The sequence below is a fragment of the Scyliorhinus canicula genome, chromosome 22 (assembly GCF_902713615.1).
Source record: "Scyliorhinus canicula chromosome 22, sScyCan1.1, whole genome shotgun sequence".
NCBI classification, from domain to species: Eukaryota; Metazoa; Chordata; class Chondrichthyes; order Carcharhiniformes; family Scyliorhinidae; genus Scyliorhinus; species Scyliorhinus canicula.
The window spans coordinates 3,266,104-3,291,011 of record NC_052167.1 but is presented as its reverse complement, the minus strand read 5'-3'; the positions used below and the strand labels follow the sequence as shown (position 1 = coordinate 3,291,011).

Sequence of the window (24,908 nt, the reverse complement as noted above, 5' to 3'; positions counted from 1 at the left end):
TCAGCCCTCATGGTAGCAAGTTCTACTCACTCTCAACCACTCTCAGGATAATGAAGTTTCTCCTGTATTCCCTATCAGAGTTGTCAGTGACTATCTTATTTGATGGTACCAAGCTCTAGTGGTAGAAGTGTGCGGCTGCCTTATTTGCACATTTTGAAATGATCTTTAACATATAAATTTGGGTACCGAATGAGGAAACGCTGCCCTCTTTTACAGGAGGTTGGCCGATTATTTGAATGACATCTTCCTCTCACAGGATCGTGACTTGATTTTCAATAAATCCCTGCCCTCAAAACAGTTTAAGCACAACATTTGAGAAGGAACTTGATAGGCCAAAACATTAAAGGGTGCAGGGCAAGAGCAGGATAACAGGTCGCGAGAGTTCCAGCGTGGAGTTAGTGCTGGCATCAAGACGATGGGCCAAACAGCCACCTCCTGCCTCCAAAGTGGTTTAATTGCAAATTCAGTGAAGAAACAATGGTCTGAAAAGACTGCTGCTTCAGTTTACACTTGGGTTAAAGAACAATCTCTGGGAATGATAAATAAGCGGCAAGAGCAATTTATTAATGAGCAGGGCTATCAGTGAACCAAACTTGCTCAGCAGTTCTCATTCCTATAATTCTATTGATGTTATTACTCTGGGATAGATGCTAACCTGGTGACATTATAACAGTAGTTAAAACCAGTATTACTCATAATAGTGTCAGAAATACTTTCTCAATTGCAACCAAAACGTACCAGAGGGGAATCCGCCACCAAAGAACATGTTGAAGAGATCCTCAGGTGAGATGTCAGCCTCAAAGCCTCTGTGGTAGTCGGAGGCACTGTGACTGTGCCGGTTAGCAGCCTGTTTCTCATCGCCGTACAAGTCGTACTGTTTCCGCTTCTCTGCGTTGCTGAGCACTGCGTATGCATTCCCAATAGCTGCAGGAAAGGGGACAGCAGATCAGAACAAGAGTCATAAAGGGCAGGAAGAGACAGAGGATCTTCAAGCCAAAGCCTGTTCCCTCCAGGCTGGCTGGGCCTTCGCATTCAACCATTCAAATAATTTATCATTTACTCGGAATTTGCACGCATTGTGCCACAATGGGGCAAATAACATATGTTTGCAGAATTTAAGACACATTGAGCTTTCAAATTACATTTCTTTTTTTGAGCAACTCTGTCCCAGAGGAGTGGATACTCAGTTGTGAGTATTCAAGACTGAGATTGATAGGTTCTTGGGTACTAAGGGAAGCAAGGGACAGGTTAGGAAGATGGAGTTGCAGTAGTTCAGCTATGAGCATATGGAATGGGGCCATATGGTCTACTACTGCCCCTATTTCTTAGGAGGTCAAAAAGATCGACTTTGATTAAGGGATGAAATATGGGTAATGCTGCCCATAAAGCAACCATACCATCTTATGTCTAACAATTTTGATGTTCCTAATAGTCACAATGAGAGTTTTTGTAGGGATGAGCAAGACATGCCAAAGTAAAATACTTATGAAAATTAGAAATGTAAAACCTACTGTCCGCTCAGTCTGATGCTCCCAATTCTCAGGCTCTGTATCTATAGAACTCTCTTCCTCAGGCACCGTGTGTCTAAGTCTGTAACAAGTGACAGTATCTGGAAGGGCCAATGCCCAGTCAAATCAAATTCCCTACTCACTACTGGCACTGATGTCTAAACGTCAGCGATAAACTTTGCTTCTTAAGGTTCATTGTCAGAAAGGAGAAGTTCATCTTACAGGTGTGAATTAAATGACCCTGCAGATCAGTACTGTGGACTAATGCCAGCATTGTTCACTTGCGAGCACACTCATCTCTGAATAGAAGGTTGTTGCTTCAAACCCCACTCCAGGAGCAGGACACAAAGTCTTGACAAATGACTGGGCAGAGTTAAAGGAATGCTGAGCAGTCAGAGGTCCTTTGGAAGAGACATAATGAGATAGGCCTTGCCGGTCTTTTCTGGTGAACATCTGACTCCCACAACATGGTGAAGAACATAAAGCCTTCACCCCATGTCCTGATCGGTGGCATAGTGATTAGTACTGCTGCCTGACAGCGGGAGGACCGGGTTCGATTCCAGCCCCAGGGCACAGTCGGTGTGGAATTTGCACATTCTCCCCGTGTCTGCGTGGGTCTCACCCCCACAACCCAAAGATGTGCAGGTTAGGTGGATTGGCCATGCTAAATTGCCCCTTAATTGGAAATTTAAAAAAAAAGATTAAGTACTAAATTCATCTCATCAGTGAAAGGTGAAAATCGCTTATTGTCAAGAGTAGGCATCAAATGAAGTTACTGTGAAAAGCCCCTAGTCGCCACATTCCGGCACCTGTTCGGGGAGGCTGTTACGGGCGCCGGAATGTGGCGACTAGGGGCTTTTCACAGTAACTTCATTTGAAGCCTACTCGTGACAATAAGCGATTTTCACCTTTCACTGATGAGATGAATTTGTTTGTGTAATCTCAGAAATTATCGCTGTTATGATTCCAGTTGGTGTTCTAATTGGACAGGAAGATCCCAAAATGGAATCCGGGCTCAAAAGACCACACTGGAGGGCAACACGGTAGCACAAGTGGTTAGCACTGTGACTTCACAGCGTCAGTGTCCCAGGTTCGATTCCGGCTTGGGTCACTGTCTGTGCGGAGTCTGCACGTTCTCCCCGTGTCTGCGTGGGTTTCCTCCGGGTGCTCCGGTTTCCTCCCACAGTCCAAAGACGTGCAGGTTAGGTGGATTGGCCATGATAAATTGCCCTTAAGTGTCCAAAAGGGTTAGAAGGGGTTATTGGGTTACGGGAATAGGGTGGAAGTGAGGGTTTAAGTGGATCGGTGCAGACTCGATGGGTCGAATGGCCTCCTTCTGCACTGTATGTTCTATGTTCTAACTCACTTTAATAACACAAGGAGGAACAGTCTAGGATTGCTAATTAGTTTCAATACGAAAAAAAATTCTTGTTGAACATGAAAATATTGGATTTTGGTACAATACTCCATTAACCCCCCTTCATACACACACATTAATCTAAATATAGATTTAACCCTTCCAGGCACAGAAACACTAACTTAAAACCCACTTAAAACAATACCTTATTTCTAAATCCCTTAAAACTAATTTTATTTTACTAACATCGCCACATTTGTTTCTATTTTGGCAGCAACTGCCTTTCAATATAATTCATTATGGTGAGATGGCTGTGATAAGAAGGTGCCATTATTCTTTTCAACAATAAAGTCCAGTAGATTTTCAAGCATTCTCCTCCTAACCTAGCTGGATGCCCAAGCACCAGGCCACTAACCTTTGAATGCCTCTGTAGCTCCTGGCGCCTGGTTCTTGTCAGGGTGAAACTTTAATGCCAGTTTTCTGTAGGCTTTTTTCAGGTCCTCCTCTAACGCATCTTTAGTTAGCCCAAGGATTTCATAGTAATCCTTACACTTCTTTATTCTGCACAGCAGACAGAAAGTACAGCAACATTTCAGCATCCAGTGCTTTATCAATCTGAAGAACTAAATAATTTTGATGGGAGTAATGCACTTTAGTAGGAGGAAAGATGAGACACAGTGTAAACAAAAATGGCACAAATGTAAAGGGAGGGCGCTGAGTGGGTTTCCTCCGGGTGCTCCGGTTTCCTCCCACAGTCCAAAGACGTGCAGGGTAGGTGGATTGGCCATGCTAAATTGCCCTTAATGTCCAAAAAGTTTAGGAGGGGTTATTGGGTTACGGGGATAGGGTAGAAGTGAGGGGTTTAGTGGGTCGGTGCAGACTCGATGGGCCGAATGGCCTCCTCCTGCACTGTATGTTCTATGTTCACTGGCAGAGTTGTCTGGGGGCATACAGATACCAGTCTCCATTAGGGCTCCATACCTATATAAACAAGAGTGCATAAGAAAGAAAGCTCTGTTTAAACACATCCAAATTTAGCCACCACACTTCAGGAAGGCTGCCAAGGCCTTGAAGAGGCGGGTGGATGAAATTGACCAGAGTGGTATCCAGGGATGCAGGATTTCTGTGATGTGGAGAGATTCAGGAAGGCAGGCCTCTTTTTCTCAGAGCAGGGAAGGTTAAGGGAGGATAGATGGTGGTGTTCAAAACCTTGAAGGGTTTCGGAAGAGTAAATGGAGAGAAAATATTCCCAGTTAGCAGAAGGTACCGATAAAGGGAAAAGACAGGTTGAAGGTGTTTGGCAAAAGAACAGGAGGCACCATGAGGAAACCGTTTCTCCGCAGCAAGGTTTTATGATCTGGCATGTTCTGCCATAAAGGGTGGAGGAAACAGATTCAATAGCAACTTTCAAAAGGGAACTGGATAAAGACTAAAAGGGTGAAACAATTGCAGGAGAAGGGCAGGGCAATGAGATTAAATAGATAGTTTGTTCAAAAGGTCAGCAAAGACACAATGGGCAGGGGAGGTTTAGTTGTGTTATAATTGGACTAGTAAACCAGAGACACAGGGTAAAGCTCTGGGGACCCGGGTTTGAATCCTCCCACTGCAGATCCTCCCACTGCAGATGGTGAAATTTGAATTCAATAAAAATCTGGAGTTAAAAGTTTAATGATGATCATGAAACCACTGTCGATTGTCGTAAAAACCATCTGGTTCACTAACGTCCTTTAGGGAAATAAATCTGCCGCCCTTAAATGGTCTGGCCTACATGTGGTTCCAGACCCACAGCAAAGTGGTTAACTCTGAATTGCCTCAAGGCCAATTAGGGATGGGCAAATAAATGCTGGCACAGCCTGCGACCCCCACCTCCCATGAAGGAATTCCTGTGTCATTCCATAATTTCACACTACAGCTTTAATATAAGTACTTGAATCGTATAGATCGATCATCTGAATGATGAAACTGACTGCACTTTCTAGAAATCAATTGCGAGTGATCACGTTCTAATTTTCCTTCTGACTCTGTGCGAAATATGATTGGCATCAGTCCCGTTCCTGGGTTGGTGATGGTAATCGGGGTGCAAAGTTCTGAAATGCCTCAAAATTCAGACAAACCATTGTGTTTCGAATTACAAAAATGGGCTGAATGCTATTGCTGATGATTACAGGCAGCATTGAGTAACAAGAGTCAGGTCGGGACATTGCACTGGTATACCCTTTAGGTACAAGCATAGGGCTCTCCCACACAGACGAGCGTTTGAGAGAAATAGCCAATAGGTTATCAGGGAGAGGTGCCGCTACACTCCTAACCATAGCTCGGAGTACGGAATACAAATTCCAGAGAAATAGCCTTTGACGAAGCGCCCTGGGTCTCACCTCCCCGCCCAACCCCATGAAAAAAAAACACATGGCCCAGTGATCAGTTCCTTCTCCCTGGTTACACTTCCTTCTTCTACCTCTTCACAGCCTCAAGCTGGTCCAGGGTGTAGCTTTTTGCCGTCTCTCCTGTTGTCTCCCCCGATCCAGAGCTGGAAAACTTGTTTCTTTTCCTTTGGTGACATTCTGATGAATCTGTGGACTCTGACGGAGTGAAGTTACCAGATGGATGGCCGTTCTGTGTCATGGCTTCTATCAAATCTGGGAAGAGGAAAGAAGATGGCGCAAGTCAGAAGACACGGTCCAAAGGCACGGCGCCCACCAAGAGACAGATTACCTCACAGGTATTTTAGTTACTCTGAATGATCATTTATTTACATGTTAGCTCAAAATAGATAAGAGAAAGAATTTTCTCCTGTGACCTCCGACTATTTCCTCACACTACTTACACAGGCCCACCGACTTCCCATTCATAAACACAACATCTGGGATCTGGTGAGGACCTGCGTGAAAATCAATTTCATGACACTCTCTGATCATTATCCTGTAATTTAGTGAGAGCAGACCACCTCTTGTGTGTTGGCAGAGCGATCCTGGGAGCTTTCCCTGGAGACTGAGCCAGAGGTCCATGTCGAGGTAAAAACAACAACACGTACTGGCAAAAGCTCAGCAACCTGAAACATTAATCCTGCTTTTCTCTTCACTAATGCTGCCTCACCTGCTGTGTAATTAAAATTTTGAGAATGGACAATTATTTGAGTAGGAAAAATATAAACGGATACATTCTTCTTCTTCTTCTTATATGGGGCAGCAGGGTAGCATGGTGGTTAGCATAAATGCTTCACAGCTCCAGGGTCCCAGGTTCGATTCCCGGCTGGGTCACTGTCTGTGTGGAGTCTGCACGTCCTCCCCCTGTGTGCGTGGGTTTCCTCCGGGTGCTCCGGTTTCCTCCCACAGTCCAAAGATGTGCGGGTTAGGTGGATTGGCCATGCTAAATTGCCCGTAGTGTCCTAATAAAAGTAAGGTTAAGGGGGGGGGTTGTTGGGTTACGGGTATAGGGTGGATACGTAGGTTTGAGTAGGGTGATCATGGCTCGGCACAACATTGAGGGCCGAAGGGCCTGTTCTGTGCTGTACTGTTCTATGTTCTATAAAAAAAGCAAGAAAATTAGATCAAATAGCAGCAATTGGACACCAAATTACTGGCATAAAGGACAGATGGCTTTATTCTATGTTGTAGGTTCTGTAACTTACAAATAAATGCCTGTGTATTTTATAATTCTTGTACAATTTATTATTTAACAAGACTTGATCGAAATAGGGACTTGCAATAATTTACTCTCTATGGACCTTCTGTGTCTGGGCTTCTGTCTCTAATTCAAAATGTTGGCAGGAAGAAAGTTTCACAATGAATCCCATTTTAAAGGGCAATGTATACACCAATCTATCCACAGTCATATAGGAGAAGAACAATTCCAGCCTCGGGTCACTATCTGTGCGGAGTCTGCACATTCTCCCCGTGTCTGCGTGGGTTTCCTGCGGGTGCTCTAGTTTCCTCCCACAATCCAAAGAGGTGCAGGTTAGGTGGATTGGCCGTGCTAAATTGCCCCTTTGAGTCTAGGGATGTACAGGTTAGATTATGGGAATGGGGTGGAGGTGTGGGCCAGGGTAGGGTGCTGTTTCAAAGGGTTGATGCAGACCCGAATGGCCTCCTTCTGCACTGTCGGAATTTTATTCTATTCTAACACTGATCCAACCCTTGTGACAAAATTTGTATTGGATTGTTTTGGTACAAAATGTCTATATTTATTTTGTTTGTTCATGGGATGTGGGCGTCGCTGGCAGGGTCAGCATTTATTGCCCATCCCCGAGGGCATTTAAGAGTCAACGACTTTGCTGTGGGTCTGGAGTCACATGTAGGCCAGACCGGGTAAGGATGGCAGACTTCCTTCCCTAAAGGACATCAGTGAACCAGATGGGTTTTTATGACAATCGACAATGGTTTCTTGGTCGTCATTAGATTTTGAATTCCAGATTTTTATTGAATTCAAATTTCACCCTCTGCCGTGGTGGGATTTGAACCCAGGTCCCCAGAGCATTACCCTGGGTCTCTGAATACTAGTCCAGTGACAATACCACTACCTCCCCCATGTGCTGTAACAAGGATGGATATAGTGATTAATTTAAGATCTTTACCATTTTACAGGAGATACAGCACATCTACTCAGTGAACCCCAAAGGGTCTCAAAGGGTATTCTCATGCAGAAGGCTCACAGCTCCTTCGTGATAGAAAGCAACTATCGATCAGAAATTTGAGTCACTGCGAAGACTGTAAAAGTGATTCCAAAAGAAATTAAGAACAGCACTTTAATTAAAATGATGCTCAATGCTTTACGTATTCTGTTCTCAATCTTTCTCGTTGCTCTAGTCAGAGTTAGAGCTAGAGAACAGGGAAGCTGAAAATGTTTTCCAATGACAAAGCATTTTGTGGCTTTCACGGTAACCCTGTTGAGGTTTCGAGCACCATGCATTACTGCAAAATTAGACTCCTGACTATTAGAAATCAATTATTGAATCACCGTGTGACAGTGGCTTATATACCACAGCTAATACAGCTAGATGTTTTCAAGGTTGCAAAACGCCAGCCATAATAAGTTTAATTGGGTGCTTTTATCTCTCTTTCATGGGTGTGGGCATCGCCGGCCAGGACAATTTATTGTCCACCAGAGCAGCACAGTGGCGCAGTGGGTAGCACTGCTGCCTCACGGCACCGAGATCCCAGGTTCGATCCCGGCTCTGGGTCACTGTCCGTGTGGAGTTTGCACATTCTCCCCGTGTTTGCGTGGGTTTCACCCCCACAACTCAAAGATGTGCAGGGTAGGTGGATTGGCCACGCTAAATTACCCCCTAATTGGAAAAAATTAATTGGGTACTCTAAAATTAAAAAATAAAAATAAAAAATTGTCCATCCCATGAGAAGGTGGTGGTGAGCTGACTTCTTGAGCCGCTGCAGTCCATGTGGTGTAGGTACACCCACAGTGCTGTTAGGGAGGGAGTTCCTGGATTTTGACCCAGCGAGTTAAGAACGGCGATATATATTATTTTCAAGTCAGGGTGGTGAGTGACTTACGGATGGTAGTGTTCACATGTATCTGCTGCTCTTGTGCTACTCGGTGGTGGACGTTGTTGATTTGGAAAGTAATTGAATGATAAATTATTGCTGTGACGATCGCAGGTTGCTTTTATGAAAACTTTACAATGGGACAGTTTGTGGTCACTCAGCTTATATGCAGGAAGCTTCTGGTTTATTGGTTGCATTCCTGCCTCTAAACCTCAAGGCGTAGGGTTCGAGGCCCATTCCTGACAGCCTGGAAAACAGAGACTAGAATATGGTCTCTAAATACTGGACTGACATCCAGCAGGACACTGCTGCCTGGATGGAATGATCACTGGCTCAGGGGAAGTATAACAGTCTGCGAATCAGGAGAGTTGGGTTTGAGCCTGACTCCAGCCACTCCAGCTAGGCGCAGAGCGAGTTCATGGGAATCCTAATACTGGGTTGATGTCAATTATGTTGACGGATGCAGAGAGCACCTCCCACCTCATCCACCGTGAAGTGCAAGTGGGGTTCTTTTGACTTGGCTGAAGCCCATGCAAGAGAAGGTACTCAGAAAATAGAAAAACAGGAGAAAGGCAGTGGCAAACAGACTCGGCTGTTCTCCCCAAACCTTTGTCTGACCTGCTAGGCTTGAGGTGAGACTTGCCTTCGGGCAGAACGCAGTCAACACAGGAGTGTAGGATTGATGCTCAGGAGTCCACTGATTTATAGATGCAGATTGAAGTTAAAACAGAAAATAAAGCAACACCTGTCAACTATTGTAAAAGCAGTTTTTAAACAAATGAATATTGAAAAATGGTAAATGTTATTGCCTACTTCCTGTTCATTGAAAAGACATTTAGCTTCCTGCAAGTCCCAGTGCTGAGTTTGTAGGATTCACAGCCTTCTTGCAAAAAGCTTCAGTGAAGGTAATTATTTCAGAGAAAAACAACTAAAGCACCGTTGTGTAATTTCTAAACCTGTTATTAGTCTAGACATACGGATCAGCAATCTGAGCCGGGCAAAAGATTAATTAATTTCTAGAAAGCGAAGCAGCCCAAAACTTAAGAAAAATAAAAGGACGCTTGTATTTGTACAGGGTCCACCTGGGAAGACATCAGCCATGGCAGCACTCTCACCTCTGACCCAGAAGGTTGTGGATTCATCTCCCCACACAACAGAGTTCAGCGCAAGCAAACTAGGCTGGCACTCCGGTTCAGCCCTGAGAGAGTGCTGTAATGTCAGAGGTACCAGTCTTTGGACGAGATGTCGAACTGAGGTCCCGTCTGCCCTTTCTGAATGGACGCAAATGATTCCCTGTCACTATTTGAAGAAGTTCAGGGGAGGATTCTCTGTGCGCTGGTCAATATTTATCCCTCAACCAACATCACAAAAATCAGATAATTTGGTCATCATCACACTACCGTGTGTGGGAACTTGCTGTGTGCAAAATGGCTGTTGTGTTTCCGACATTACACTGCATTGGCTGTAAAGCACTTTGGGATGAACTTAGGTCATAAAAGGTTCTGTATAAATGCACATCTTTATTTCTTACTTTCAGAAGTAATTCCAAAGTTTTTTCTTCTACTACTGTCGGGTTTAAAAAGTTAAATTAAAGCAGGTACAAATTGTGCTTGTATTCCCACAAGTTTCAAGGGGTTACCTAATCAAGCTATTTTATAAGTAATAATAATAATCTTTAATATTGTCACAAGTAGGCTTACATTAACATTGCAATGAAGTTACTGTGAAAAGTCCCTAGTCGCCACATTCCGGCGCCTGTTCGGGTACACAGAGGGAGAATTCAGAATGTCCAATTCACCGAACAAGCACGTCTTTCAGGGCTTATGGGAGGAAACCAGAGCGCCCGGAGGAAACCCACGCAGACACGGGGAGAACATGCAGACTCCGCACAGACAGTGACTCAAGCCGGGAATCGAACCTGGGACCCCGGAGCTGTGAAGCAACAGTGCTAACCACTGTGCTACCATGCCACCCACTGGGATTCGATAGGGTATATACAGAGCAAACTATTTTGTCTGGCGGGGAAATCTAAAACAAGAGGGAAGCGATCTCAAAATTAGAGACAGACTGTTCAGGAGTGAAATTGGAAATCACATTTCCCACACAAGGGAGGGACAAAATCTGGAACTCTCATCCTCAAAAGCCTATCGATGTTAGGAGTCAATTAAGGACAGATCAATATTTTCTTGCTGGGTAAGAGTACCAATGGATATGTATCAAAGACAGGAAAATGGAGTTTTGGACTAGATCAAACTGAATAGTGGAACAGGTTGAACGGGCTGAATGGCCTCCTTCTGTTCCTATGTTGTTATCCCGACTATTCCGACAATCAGGTTCAAGAGTTGATCAGGTTGTGTGTGAAAGGTTCCTAATATCGGTGTAAAATTTACCTTTCGCTAGTTTGGACATAAGAACATAAGAACTAGGAGCAGGAGTAGGCCATCTGGCCCCTCGAGCCTGCTCCGCCATTCAATGAGATCATGGCTGATCTTTTGTGGACTCAGCTCCACTTTCCGGCCCGAACACCATAACCCTTAATCCCTTTATTCTTGAAAAAAATATCTATCTTTACCTTAAAAACATGTAATGAAGGAGCCTCAACTGCTTCACTGGGCAAGGAATTCCATAGATTCACAACCCTTTGGGTGAAGAAGTTCCTCCTAAACTCAGTCCTAAATCTACTTCCCCTTATTTTGAGGCTATGTCCCCTAGTTCTGCTTTCACCCGCCAGTGGAAACAACCTGCCCGCATCTATCCTATCTATTCCCTTCATAATTTTAAATGTTTCTATAAGATCCCCCCTCATCCTTCTAAATTCCAATGAGTACATCCCAGTCTACTCAACCTCTCCTCATAATCCAACCCCTTCAGCTCTGGGATTAACCTAGTGAATCTCCTCTGCACGCCAGTACGTCCTTTCTCAAGTAAGGAGACCAAAACTGAACACAATACTCCAGGTGTGGCCTCACTAACACCTTATACAATTGCAACATAACCTACCTAGTCTTAAACTCCATCCCTCTAGCAATGAAGGACAAAATTCCATTTGCCTTCTTAATCACCTGTTGCACCTGTAAACCAACCTTCTGTGACTCATGTACTAGCACACCCAAGTCTCTCTGCACAGCGGCATGCTTTAATATTTTATCGTTTAAATAATAATCCCGTTTGCTGTTATTCCTACCAAAATGGATAACCTCACATTTGTCAACATTGTATTCCATCTGCCAGACCCTAGCCCATTCACTTAACCTATCCAAATCCCTCTGCAGACTTCCAGTATCCTCTGCACTTTTCGCTTTACCACTCATCTTAGTGTCATCTGCAAACTTGGACACATTGCCCTTGGTCCCCAACTCCAAATCATCTATGTAAATTGTGAACAATTGTGGGCCCAACACGGATCCCTGAGGGACACCACTAGCTACTGATTGCCAACCAGAGAAACACCCATTAATCCCCACTCTTTGCTTTCTATTAATTAACCAATCCTCTATCCATGCTACTACTTTACCCTTAATGCCATGCATCTTTATCTTATGCAGCAACCTTTTGTGTGGCACCTTGTCAAAGGCTTTCTGGAAATCCAGATATACCACATCCATCGGCTCCCCATTATCTACTGCACTGGTAATGTCCTCAAAAAATTCCACTAAATTAGTTAGGCATGACCTGCCCTTTATGAACCCATGCTGCGTCTGCCCAATGGGACAATTTCTATCCAGATGCCTCGCTATTTCTTCCTTGATGATAGATTCCAGCATCTTCCCTACTACCGAAGTTAAACTCACTTGCCTATAATTTCCTGCTTTCTGCCTACCTCCTTTTTTAAACAGTGGTGTCACGTTTGCTCTCCCTCATAATGTAACTGAAAGTAATACCCAGGATTTAACTTTTTCAAACCCTTAATTATTCTGTAGACTCTATAAACCTTTGAAACACCTCTTTTCAATACGGTGTTAAAATCACAGCTGGTGTTACTACTGGACAATCAGATAACCAGAGCAGAAGTCTGGCTCAATAGATTACAACTTTTATTTTTATTGATGAACAAAGTCACAGGACTGCCGATTAACTTTTAACAAAAAAGTGTAAAACATTTATCCAACAATAAACCATTAACTATAATAAACTACTCCTCCACTCCAGCTATAGCTTTACAGGTTAGGAGGATTGCCATATTAAATTCTCCCTTAGGGCGGGGTTTCAGGAATAGGACGGGGGATTGGGCCTATGTAGTGTGGTCATTCAAAGGGTTAGTGCAGACTCGATGGGCCGAGTGGCCTCCTTCTGCACTGTAGGGATTCTATGAGGTGTACACAGATTTATAAAAGGAGTACATATATTTTATAACCCAAGTTACAAAATATTATACTGTAATGTTCTCATTAAGTGCATAGTCCATGTAAACCAACAGGCAATATCTGGTCAGACACACCACACTCTTATACCAAGTGACAGATGCCACCCAAAACAACCTCTGTGGATTTCTCATCAAATCCCCTAGATGCTTGTCACACTGTAAGCCAACTAGTCTCACTGGAACTCTGACTTCCACATGAGGGTCTCCAAACTCCGCTATCAAAGAATATGCTTGGAATCTTCTCCCAAACCACACTTTTTCTCGGATGCCCTCACCAAGGATCCACATCCACGATTTCAACCTCTCCTTTCAGTATTCCTCTGCCTTAGATTGTCATATGCATTCAAATATCACACAATCTCTCAGGCACCCAGCCACACCAACAGAACCACTGCTTCACAATCTGTATTAAAGGCATCACCAGTCTTAAGATTACTTCAGATGTCTGGCTTCTCCAAGACTGCACCGTTAACTGGGAGCATCTCTCTGCCGCCTTTTTGCTTTAACTTCAATCAACAGTACCGTGTTCAGGTTCTGGTTATTGTCCCTTGGGTCTTAGGTGGCAATGTAGCACAGTGGTAAACACTGTTGCTTCACAGCACCAGGGACCCGGGTTCGATTCCCAGCTTGGGTCACTGTCTGCAGAGTCTGCACATTCTCCCCGTGTCTGCGTGGGTTTCCTCCGGGTGCTCCGGTTTCCTCCCACAAAGTCCCGAAAGACATGCTTATTAGGTGAATTGGACATTCTGAATTCTCCCTCCTTGTCTTCGAATAGGCGCCGGAGTGAGCCGACTAAGGTATTTTCTCACTAACTTCTGCAGTGTTAATGTAAGCCTACTTGAGACACTAATAAAGATTATTATTATTCTCTTTTTATCCCTTTGTTTCTCCAACTATATGTTCTTTACCTTCTGGGTCTGGCTTTCCACCCCTTACTCCACTGTCTTTCCTTTCTTGTAAGTCCCCAAGACCGTACTTGAGATGCTTTCTTCTCATACACCTGGTTCTAACTGAACCACAAATGCTTATGCTTTTCAGTGTGGGACCTGGTTGCTAAGCAATGGCTTAAATTTTTTTTTTAACCTCTTCATTGCTTTTACATGATAAACTTTAATTACAATGCAAGCACAGTTTAAAGTGAAACCAAACCCCACAAGCATGCAGGCACCTTTGTTTAACAAGAGCTAACTGAAGTTTTTAAACTCTTTCTTAGCACAGTAAAGAAACACAAATTAAGCTTAAACTGATACCAAACATAAAAGTTGATGATTATCAGACAAAATGTGATTGGAAAGTATGGTCTTGGTAACTTACAGAACAAAGAACAATACAGCACTGGAACAGGTCCTTCGACCCTCCAAGCCTGTACCGGTCATGACACCAACCTTTGCCAAAACCCTCAGCACTTCCTTGTGCCGTATCCCTCTATACCCATCCTATCCATGTGTTTGTCAAGATGCCTTTTGAACGCCGTTAATGTATCTGCTTCCACAACCTCCCCTGGCAACGCATTCCAGGCACTCACTACCCTCTGGGTAAAAAAACTGCCTTGCACATCTCCTCTAAATCTTGCCCCACAGACCTTAAACCTATGCACCCTGGTGACTGACCCCTCCACCCTGGGAAACAGTGCTTGCCCGTCCACTCTATCCATGTCCATCATAGTCTAATCAGCCTCTCCGCATAGGTAATGTCGTCCAGACCAGGCAACATGCTGGTAAACCTTCTCTGCATTCTCTCCAAAGCCTCCACATCCTTCTGGTAGTGTGGTGACCAGAATGGTGTGCAATATTCCAAGTGCACCCGTACCAAGGTTCTATACAACTGTAGCTTGACTTGCCAGTTTTTATACTCGATGCGCTGTCCAGCATTGTCTGAAGATACACCGCAACGGTTTAACTGTTTAAATTTATCGTAAGTCACAAACACATGCTCACTCGCAGGCCTAACTTAGGCACTTACTTTCTGGACTGGAGCTTGAAGCCACAATACCCTAACTCAAGAGCGATACCAACTGAGGCACACTAACACAGGGAGAGGCTGCTAGAAGTTTCAGAGTAATATTGATATTTTGGCATTGCCTTTCATACAATCAGAACAAAGAACAACAGTTAACAACACTGTTCAGTCAGATGATACTTTTGGCAATATGTTACCAACTTCCTGAATGACGGGTCAACATGTCAAACCAGATTTATAATGAGAAGCCCCATGTGAAAAGAAAACAATCTCAGGTGTTACTTATCTATAAAGGGTGAAGCCCTCATCAGGATTTTGTGCAACGAGATAAGATGAGATAAATATGGCACTTCAAAATCCCATCATATGGCATCCTCCAGATACATAGATTCAACCTCTCAAACTCATTCTGCTAATCTGTTAGACAATGTACCTCAGCTCCATTTACCCGCCGTCATTCTAAATCCCCTCATACGCTTAGCAAACAAAAATCTATCAATCCTGGTCCCAAAAATGTCAGATTGATCCGCACCATCCTTAGTCATTTGGGGGCCAGAGCTTCAGTTTTCCACTTCCCTTTCCGAGAAAAGGGTCCAGTTCTAATTTTATCATGCCTCTGCATTTTGGATTCTCCCAACAAGTGGCTCCTCGGTGTCTATGTTATTGATTTCCGACTCTCCCACCTGGCCTTTACAGCTCCCAACTTTCCAGGCAACTTGTTATTATAGTTTATAATCCTCAGAATAAAGAAATCCCTTGTGGCCACATGTTAAAGTTTGCTCTTCCTCACCCCATTTTTAAAAATAGTAGACAGCTACAAGATGTTCCAATTTACCTTTAGGATTTTCATGTTTCAAAGGTTTGTTTTGGACTGTGAAGGATGACAATATATGGATGGTGTTTAGCCTAGCTGCTTCCCAATGCTGGTAACATGAGGAAGATGAGGAAACTAAAGGATGCTGTGTACATGATGGTGTCTCTACTGATGATTTAGGTCTATCACTCTCCCACATTTAAGGAGATTTGTTTCCAGGGCGTGTGTCAGGCAGAGGCTTGGGACATAACTGTGCAATCAGCAGGCAGGAAATCGGTTTTATCAAATGCTTCATCATCATTTGGCACAGTGGTTAGCACTGCTGCCTCACAGCGCCGGGGACCCGGGTTCAATCCTGGCCTTGGGTGACAGTCTGTGTGGAGTTTCCATGTTAGATCCTAAGACATAGGAGCAGAATTGGGCCATCGGGCCCATCGAGTCTGCTCCGCCATTCAATCATGGCTGATATGTTCCTCATCCCCATTACCCCTGGTCACCTTATTAAATCAAGAAATCCCCTTATTGATCAAGAACACCAAATTTGAGCTCGAGGTGCTATTTATTACCTACAGGGCGACAGACTAATAGCTGGAACGTGGAATTAGGCAGAATAGTTTGTTCTTTGAACACAAGAACTAGGAGCAGGCAATTTAGCCTCTGACCCTGTTCCACCATTAAATACGGTCATGGCCGATCTCATCATGGCCTTATCTCCACCGTCCTGCCCGTTCTCCGTAACCCATCAACCCATTTTTAATTAGAAAATGGGGGCTTGTTTAGCTCTGTTGGCTGGACAGCAGGTCTGTAATGCAGAGAGAGACCAGCAGCGCGGGTTCAATTCCCGTCTCAGCTGAGGTTATCCATGAAGGCTCCTCCTTTTCCATCTTGCCCTCACCTGATGTGTGGTGACCTTCAGGTTAAATCACCAGTCAGCTCTCCCCCTCAAAAAGGGGAAAGCCGCCGATGGTCATCTGGGACTATGGCGACTTTACCTTTTTTGTAACCTATTAATTAAAAATCTGACTAACTCCTTAAATTTACTCACTGTCCCAGCATGCACCACACTCTGGGGAAGCGAATTCCACAGATTCCCAACCCTTTGGGGGAGGTAGTTTCTCCTCCTCTCTATTTTAAATTTGTCACCCCTTATCCTGAGACTATGACCTCTTGTTCCAGAATACCACACTCCACGTGTGGAAGCATCCACTCCACGTCTACTTTATTCATACTTTTTTCTTGGTGTCTGGGTGGGTTCCTCTGGGTGCTCCGGTTTTCTCCCACAGCCCAAAGATCTGCAGGTTAGGTGGATTGGCCATGCTAAATCGTCCCTTAGTTTCCAGGGACGTGAGGGTTAGGTTTGGTTACGCATTTGCAGGGGATAGGGCAGGGTCCTGGGTGTGGTGTTCTTTCAGAGGTCAGTGCAGACTCGATGGGCCAAATGGCTTCCTTCTGCACTGTAAGAATTCTATGATTAGAATCACTAAAGTGCCGTAGGAGGCTTTTCGGCCCATCTGGTCTACACCGACCCGCTGAAAGAGCACATAACCTAGGCCCAATCCAAACCCCAAACCTATCCCAGTAATCCCACCAAGGGGCAATTTAGCATTACCAATCCACCTAACCAGCACATCTTTGGACTGTGGGAGGAAACCAGAACATCCGGTGGAAACCCAACCAGACACAGAAGAATGTGCAAACTCCACACAGTCAGTCACCCGAGGTCGGAATCGAACGCGGGTCCCTGGCGCTGTGAGGCATCCGTGGTAACTGCACCACTGTGATGCCCCTAATAATTCCAAAATTTTACAACATTGGCAAACATTTATCCCTCGATTTCCTGGGGGGAATTGTTTTCTTTGCAGTTCACAAGCAATAGTTAAAATGATGCACACACCTGAACTCACATAATTGTAATAGCTGCTAGTTTTTTTGGTTATCATCATTTGTTGTCCAATTGCATGATGATAACAGCGTGAACTGGCATTATATTGGGCAATGACGCAACAAGTCCAATAATTGAGAAGCAGTTACAAGAATAACTGCTGAGGCAAGCAGTGTGTTGCTGCACTCTACATTTCTCTTTCATTGTACAACATAGCAGCACAAGAAATAGAGGCAGGAGTAGCCCACTCAGTCCGACAAGCCTGCTCTGCCATTCAATAAGATTGTGCTGAACTTCTATTCCTAGTGTCCTAGGCCCAACCATCTTCAATGACTTTTGTTCCATTATAAGGCCAGAAATGGAGACGTTTGCTGATGATTGCAGTGTTCAGTACCATTCACAACTCCACAGATATTAAAACAGCCTATGCTTGCATGCAGCAAGACCAGGGCGATATTCAGACTTGGGCTGATAAATGCGAAGTAACATTCGCACCGCACAAATGTCAGGCAATAACCATCCCCAATGAGAATTTAACCACCTCCCATTGATGTTCAATGTAATTACCATCGCTGAATCCCCACTATCAGCATCCTGGAACCATAGTGGGGAGAGTGAAAGCCGAACTGGCGAGGTGGGATGGTCTCCCTCTGTCACTGGCGGGTCGGGTGCAGGCGGTTAAAATGAATCTGTTTATTTTTCAATGCCTACCGATTTTCCTGCCAAAGTCTTTTTTCAGGGAGCTTGAGGGAAGGATTACCTCGTTTATATGGGGAGGGAAGGTGGCCAGAGTGAGGAAGGTGCTGCTACAGAGGGGAAGGCAGGCAGGGGGTTTGGGTCTCCCGAACCTGATGTACTGCTACTGGGCGGCGAATGTGGAGAAGGTGCGGAGCTGGGTCAGAGGGGTTGATTCCCAGTGGGTCAGAATGGTGGAAAGTTCGTGCAGGGGGTCAGGGCTGAAGGCACTAGCAACGGCCCCGCTCCCGATAGCTCCGGGGAAATACTCGGAGTCCGATAGTAATAGCTTCATTGAAAATCTGGAGGCAGTTTCGCCAACACTTCAGATTGGGGGCAGGGTCGAGGGAAATGCTGATCTGGGAGAACCACAGATTTGAGCCAGGGAGGTGGGACGGAAGCTTTCGGAAATGGGAAGAGAAGGGGATTAAGACTCTAAAAGATTTGTTTCCTCGGGGTCGATTTGCAGGATTGAGGGAGCTGGAAGCGAAGTATGGGCTGGAGCAGGGAGAAGTGTTTAGGTATATGCAGGTTCGGGACTTTGCCAGGCAGGAGATACAGAGCTTCCCGGAGGAACCGGCCTCCACGTTGTTGGAGGAGGTGCTGGCGGCAAGTGGACTGGAGAAGAGGACAGTGTCAGCCGTGTACGGAGCTATGTTGGAAAAGGATAAGGCACCACTGGAGGGGATCAAAGCGAAGTGAGAGGAAGAATTGGGAGAGGTTATAGAGGAGGGGGTCTGGTGTGAGGTGCTCCGGAGAGTGAATGCCTCCACCTCGTGTGCGAGGTTGGGGCTGATACAGCTGAAGGTGGTGTACAGGGCACACCTCACGAGGGCAAGGAGGAACCGATTCTTTGAAGGGGGTAGAAGATGTGTGAACGTTGCAGACCTGTCCTGTCCAAAGCTTGGGGAGTACTGGAAGGAGGTGTTTAGGGTAATTTCCAAGGTGGTGCATGTGAAGCTGGACCCGGGTCCCCGGGAAGCCATATTCGGGGTGTCGGACCAGCCGGGGTTGGAAACGGGTGCGGAGGCAGATATCATAGCCTTCGCCACCTTGATCGTCCAAAGGCGGATCCCGCTGGGAGGAGAGCGGCCACTCCACCCTGTGCCCTGGCGTGGTGGGGGGACCTGTTGGAATACTTGACCCTTGAGAAGGTTAAGTTCGAACTGAGGTGAAGCTCGGAGGGGTTCTACAAGTCATGAGCACTATTTATTATGCACTTTCAAGAACTGGATAACATCGAACATTAGTTGGGAGGGTGGGTGGGGTGCAGGGGGGCTGTGTATGTTGAAGATGGCTATGGGTAATCCTTGATTCCTTTCTTTTTCCTTTGTCATTTGTTTATGCTAACATGCGGGCTGATGTCGGAGCATGGTGGGAGGATGGGATCGTTGTTACTGTTATGGGGTTTGAGATTTTTGTTGTTGGTTATTGATTGTTGTTGGGTGTAAATTCGGGAGAGAAATTGTGAAAAAGGAGGAGAATAAAAATATATTTTTAAAAAAACATCCGGGGACCAGACATTTAAATGGACCAGCCCTATAAATACTTTGGCTACAAGAGCAGGTCAGAGGCTAAGAATCTTTCAGTGAGATCTCACATCCTGACTGCCCAAAGCCGGTCCACAGGGTACAAGTGTGGAATGTGATGGAACACGCTCCACCTGCCTGCATGAGTGCAGCTCCCAAAAACATTGAAGGACTTTAACACCATCCAAGACAAAGCAGCCCGTCTGATCAGCACCCTATCCAGTCACCTTCTACATTCACTCCCTCTGACTCATTGTACCATCGACAAAATGCACTCTAGCAACTTACCAAGGCTCCTTCAACAGCACCTTCCAAACCCGTGCCCTCCACCAAGTAGAAGGACGAGAGCTGCAGACCCATGGGAACGCCATCACCTGCAAATTCCCCCAAAGCTACACACCATCCTAACTTGGAACTATAATTGCCATGTCTTCATTATCACTGGGTCTAAATCCTGGAACTCTCTCCCAAACAGCGCTGTGGGTGTACCTACACCACATGGACTGCAGTATTTCAAGGCAGCTGCTCACCACCACCTTCTCAAGGGCAATTAGGGATGCGAAATAAACGCTGCCCGTGCCGGTGACACACGAATGAATTTTTTAAAATCCATGTCCTCGCACTGTCCCTGTATTTCTGATTCCCTTAATGTTCAAAAATCTACCACTACATACATTCAAAGACCCCTGAGGTAGAGAATTCCAGGTCTTCACAAACTTTTACTTTTGAGTGAATGTATCCGTTCTCACCTCACTCCGAACTGTCCAGCCCTCATTCTGAGACGTTGACCCTAATTCTCGGACTCTCAGCTAGAAGAAACATCCTGCCACCACCTTAAAGCCCCTTAAAAATGTTATGAGTCTCCACGAAACCACCTCCCATTCTAGTAAGTCTAGTGAACTTTCATTGTACCCCCTCCGGGCAAGATACGACCCAAGTAAGGAAGCCTTCAGAACTCCATTTTGTGATAATAATAATCTTTATTATTGTCACAAGTAGGCTTACATTAGAATAGAATAGAACAGTACAGCACAGAACAGACCCTTCGGCCCTCGATGTTGTGCCGAGCAATGATCACCCTACTTAAACCCACGTAACCCGTATACCCGTAACCCAACAATCCCCCCATTAACCTTACACTACGGGCAATTTAGCATGGCCAATCCACCTAACCCGCACATCTTTGGACTGTGGGAGGAAACCGGAGCACCCGGAGGAAACCCACGCACACACGGGGAAGACGTGCAGACTCCACACAGACAGTGACCCAGCCGGGAATTGAACCTGGGACCCTGGTACCACTGCTGTTTCTGTGAAAACCCCCAGTCGCCACGCTCCGGCGGCGGCTGTTCGGTTACACGGAGGGAGAATTCAGAATGTCCAATTCACCTCACAGCACGTCTTTCGGGACTTGTGGGAGGAACCCCACACAGACAGAGAGAGAATGTGCAGACTCCGCACAGACAATGACCCAAGCTGGGAATCAAACCTGGCATCACAGCGCAGTAGAGCAACAGTGCTAAGCACTGTGCTACCATGATGCCATCGGGATGTCATGAACAACCCCACAGTTATTTTGAGATTATGGTGGGAGGCACGGTAACACAGTGGTTATCACTGTTGTTTCACATCTCCAGGGTCCCAGGTTCAATTCCTGACTTGGGTCACTGTCTGTGAGGAGTCTGCACGTTCTCCCCATGTCTGCGTGGGTTTCCTCCCACATCCCAAAAGACATGTGGTTAGGAATTTGGACATTCGGAATTCTCCCTCAGGCTACCTGAACAGGTGCCGGAATATGGCGATTCGGGGCTTTTCACTGTAACTTCAGTGCAGTGTTAATCTAAGCCTACTTCTGACAATAAAGATTATTATATTATTATTATGCGATCACAGCAGCACTGATGGGGTCTGGAAAGCCCCTCTGCATGTGTGTGTTTTTTTTTATTTACAGAATTTACGGTGCAGAAGGAGGCCATTCGGCCCATCGAGTCTGCACCGGCTCCTGGAAAGAGCACCCTACCCAAGGTCAACACCTCCCCCTATCCCAATAACCCAGTAACCCCGCCCAACACTAAGGACAATTTTGGACACTAAGAGCAATTTATCACGGCCAATCCACCTAACCCGCGCATCTTTGGACTGTGGGAGGAAACCGGAGCACCCGGAGGAAACCCACGCACACACGGGGAGGACGTGCAGACTCCGTGTTTGTGGTCAACCCCATGCTAATGTTGAAACTTAAGGAGTGAATCTTGAGATCCTGGAAGCTTGCATTGCATGCTGCCAAAGAATTATAAGATGTAGCCTTGGATGTAGAGTCAACAGTGTAGGGGCAACAATCGGACTGAGGTGGGTACAAGTGGCACAAGATACCACCCCAGTGTCTGGGCCTGTGCATGTTTTGGTAAGTGGCAGGTACATTGCAAACCGAAATAGGAGATGACAGGGCCACCTGTCAAACTTGGGGCTCCTTTGGATCCACATCCTGAAAGTATACTAACTCTCCCTCCTCTCTGGCCTACATTAATCAGAAGCCCTTTAGAGATTGCCTGGGAAGGAGGAGGGGGAACTTATTGTGAGGCGTACCGAGATGCACCACGGGGGTTGTAGTTCCGCCGCCTCGCCTTACAAGGGCGCTGCAGGAGCCAGCGAACTACAACTCCCAGCGGCCCCCGACGCAGACCGCTGCCGGGCCGGCCGGTAGTCAGGCCGCAGTTCAGCCCGGACTCTCACGCAGCGCCACCGCTCCCCACCTTTCACTCTCCCCGTCGGGTACAACTTCTGAGCCTTCCTCAAGAACTTGAGCGCCTCTTCCCGGTTTCCATGTTTGAGCGCGTTCAGGCCGATTTCCGTGCAGCGTTCCGCCTCGTCTCGGTTCCCTTCCATGTCGGGGCGGCTCTTTAAGCGGGAGGGAGGGGGGGTGGTTGAACGGCCGCTGCCCGCTGGCGCTCGGTGTCGTCACATTGGAGGCCGGAAAGACCCGAGGCCGTTCGGGTGTTCGGCTCGGTTACGTCACCGAGAGTGACGGACGTGGCCGAGCATGCTCACCTGCGGTTGTGAAGCTGTTGGTGACGCCATGCTGCTACAGGAGGCGCATGCGCACCGTCGCAGGCGAAGGCTTGAGGCCGGCATTTTGCTAAAGGAAGGAGCGGTTGACTGGCACGGAAGCAGATGGCTAAAGAAGATAGATTCGTAGATTTTTACAGCAATTGACCATTCTAAATTGTCCCTTAGTGTCCATCGGTTAGTGGGATAGGGCGGGGACTGGGTCTAGGCAGGGTGCTCTTTCAGAGGGTTGGTGCAAGCTTGATGGGCTGAATGGCCTCCTGCAGTGCAGGGATTTCATGATCATAGAATTTATGGTGCAGAAAGAGGCCATTCAGCCCATCGAGTCTACACTGGCCCTTTGAAAGAGCACCCCACTTAAGTCCATACTTCCAACCTACCAGGGGCAACATGGTAGCACAGTGGTTAGCATGTGCGAAGTCTGCACGTTCTCCCTGTCTCTGCATGGGTTTCCTCTGGGTGCTCCGGTTTCCTCCCACAGTCCAAAGATATGTAGGTTAGGGGCAGCACGGTGGCACAGTGGTTAGCATTGTTGCCTGTGGCGCTGAGGACCCGGGTTTGAATCCCGGCCCTGGGTCACTGTCCGTGTGGAGTTTGCACATTCTCCCCGTGTTTGCATGGGTTTCGCCCCCACAACCCAAAAGATGTGCAGGTTAGGTGGATTGGCCACCCCAAATTACCCCTTAATTGGAAAAAATAATTGGGTATTCTAAATTTATTTTAAAAAAGATATGTAGGTTAGGTGGATTAGCCATGATAAATTGCCCATCATGTCCAAAAAAGGTTGGGTTACAGGGATAGGGTGGAGGTGTGGGCTTAAGTAGGGTGCTCTTTCCAAGAACCAGGGCAGACTCGATGGCCCGAATGGCCTCCTGCACTGTACATTTTATGATTCTATCCCCGTAACCCCACCTAGCGAGCATTTTTAGACACTAAGGGCAATTTAGCAATCCACCTAACCTACACATCATGCAAACACTGGGAGACGTGCAGACTTCACACAGTCACCCAAGGCCGGAATTCAACCTGGGCCTCTGGTGCTGTGAGGCAGCATTGCTAACCACTGCTGCTGTGGCGCCTTATCAATGCCCCTGATAATATTATACATCTCTATCACTTCCCCTCTTAACCTTCTCTGCTGCAAGTAAAACAGCCCCAGCCTATCCAAACTTTCCTCACAGCTCAGACCCTGCAGCCCAGGCAGCATCCTGGGAAATCTCCTCTGCACCCTGTACAGTGCAACCACATCCTTCTTATAATGTTGTGACCAGAACAGCACACATTACTCTAGTTGCGGGTTATTCAGCGTTTTATACAGTTCCAGAATGATCTCCCTGTTCTTGTATTCTATGCCTTGGCTAATAAAGGCAGAGAGACTTTTGTTTACATCGCCCCTTTCATGCCATAACCAAAAAAGTACTTTTCAAGTGTTGGACGTAGGAAACACAGGAGCCAATTTGTGCACAAGATTCCACAAACAAGCCAATGATGACCAGACAAGCTTTTCGTGATGTTGATTGATTGATAGATATTGACCGGTACGCTGGTTAGAACTCTCCTTGTCTTCTTCAGAATTCTGCCATTTGTTTGTGGAATCTTGTGCACAAATTGGCTCCTGTGTTTTGTCAAAGGAATAATCGGTGATAGTGGACATGTTTTCACGGTGGGTAGAGGCTTTTCCAACCAAAGAGATGATGCTAGAACAGTGGTAAATATCCTGTTAAAGGAAATAATACCTAGGTTTGGAATACCGAAGGGTATTAACAGTAACAGGGGAACTCATTTCACCAGCAAATTGACCAAAGCCCTAACAGAAGCCATGGGATTTGATTGGAAATTGCATATACCATATCAGCCACAATCCTCAGGAATGGTGGAAAGGGTGGATGGAATAATTAAAACTGCAGTTACAAAAGTGTGTCAACAAAATGGGCTGCAAGGGCAGCACGCTGGCACAGTGGTTAGCATTGCTGCCTACGGCTCTGAGGACCCAGGTTCGAATCCCGGCCCTGGGTCACTGTCTGTGTGGAGTTTGCACATTCTCCCCGTGTCTGCGTGGGTTTCACCCCCACAACCCAAAGATGTGCAGAATAGGTAGATTGGCCACTCTAAATTGCCCCTTAATTGGAAAAAATAATTGGGTACTCTAAATTTTTTTAAAAACAAACAAAATGGGCTGCTATGGCCAGATGCCATACCC

The 24,908-nt window shown here is 46.1% G+C and overlaps 1 protein-coding gene across 2 annotated transcripts in view; it reads right to left on the bottom strand.

The window, feature by feature from the left end:
* Positions 1-22,614, bottom strand: part of dnajb12a (DnaJ heat shock protein family (Hsp40) member B12a) — a 32,585-nt gene extending 9,971 nt beyond the window's left edge. Inside the window, exons 1-4 of one of the 2 annotated variants that reach the window (XM_038783033.1) lie at positions 22,396-22,614; positions 5,321-5,501; positions 3,281-3,426; positions 739-924 (exon numbers count right to left, since the gene is read on the bottom strand). In XM_038783033.1, the coding sequence (XP_038638961.1) occupies positions 739-924; positions 3,281-3,426; positions 5,321-5,501; positions 22,396-22,528 (646 nt within the window). In that variant the 5' untranslated portion in view covers positions 22,529-22,614. The remainder of the gene's footprint in view (positions 1-738; positions 925-3,280; positions 3,427-5,320; positions 5,502-22,395) is intronic. The other variant, XM_038783032.1, reaches the window with a different exon arrangement.
* Positions 22,615-24,908: the final 2,294 nt, after the last annotated feature.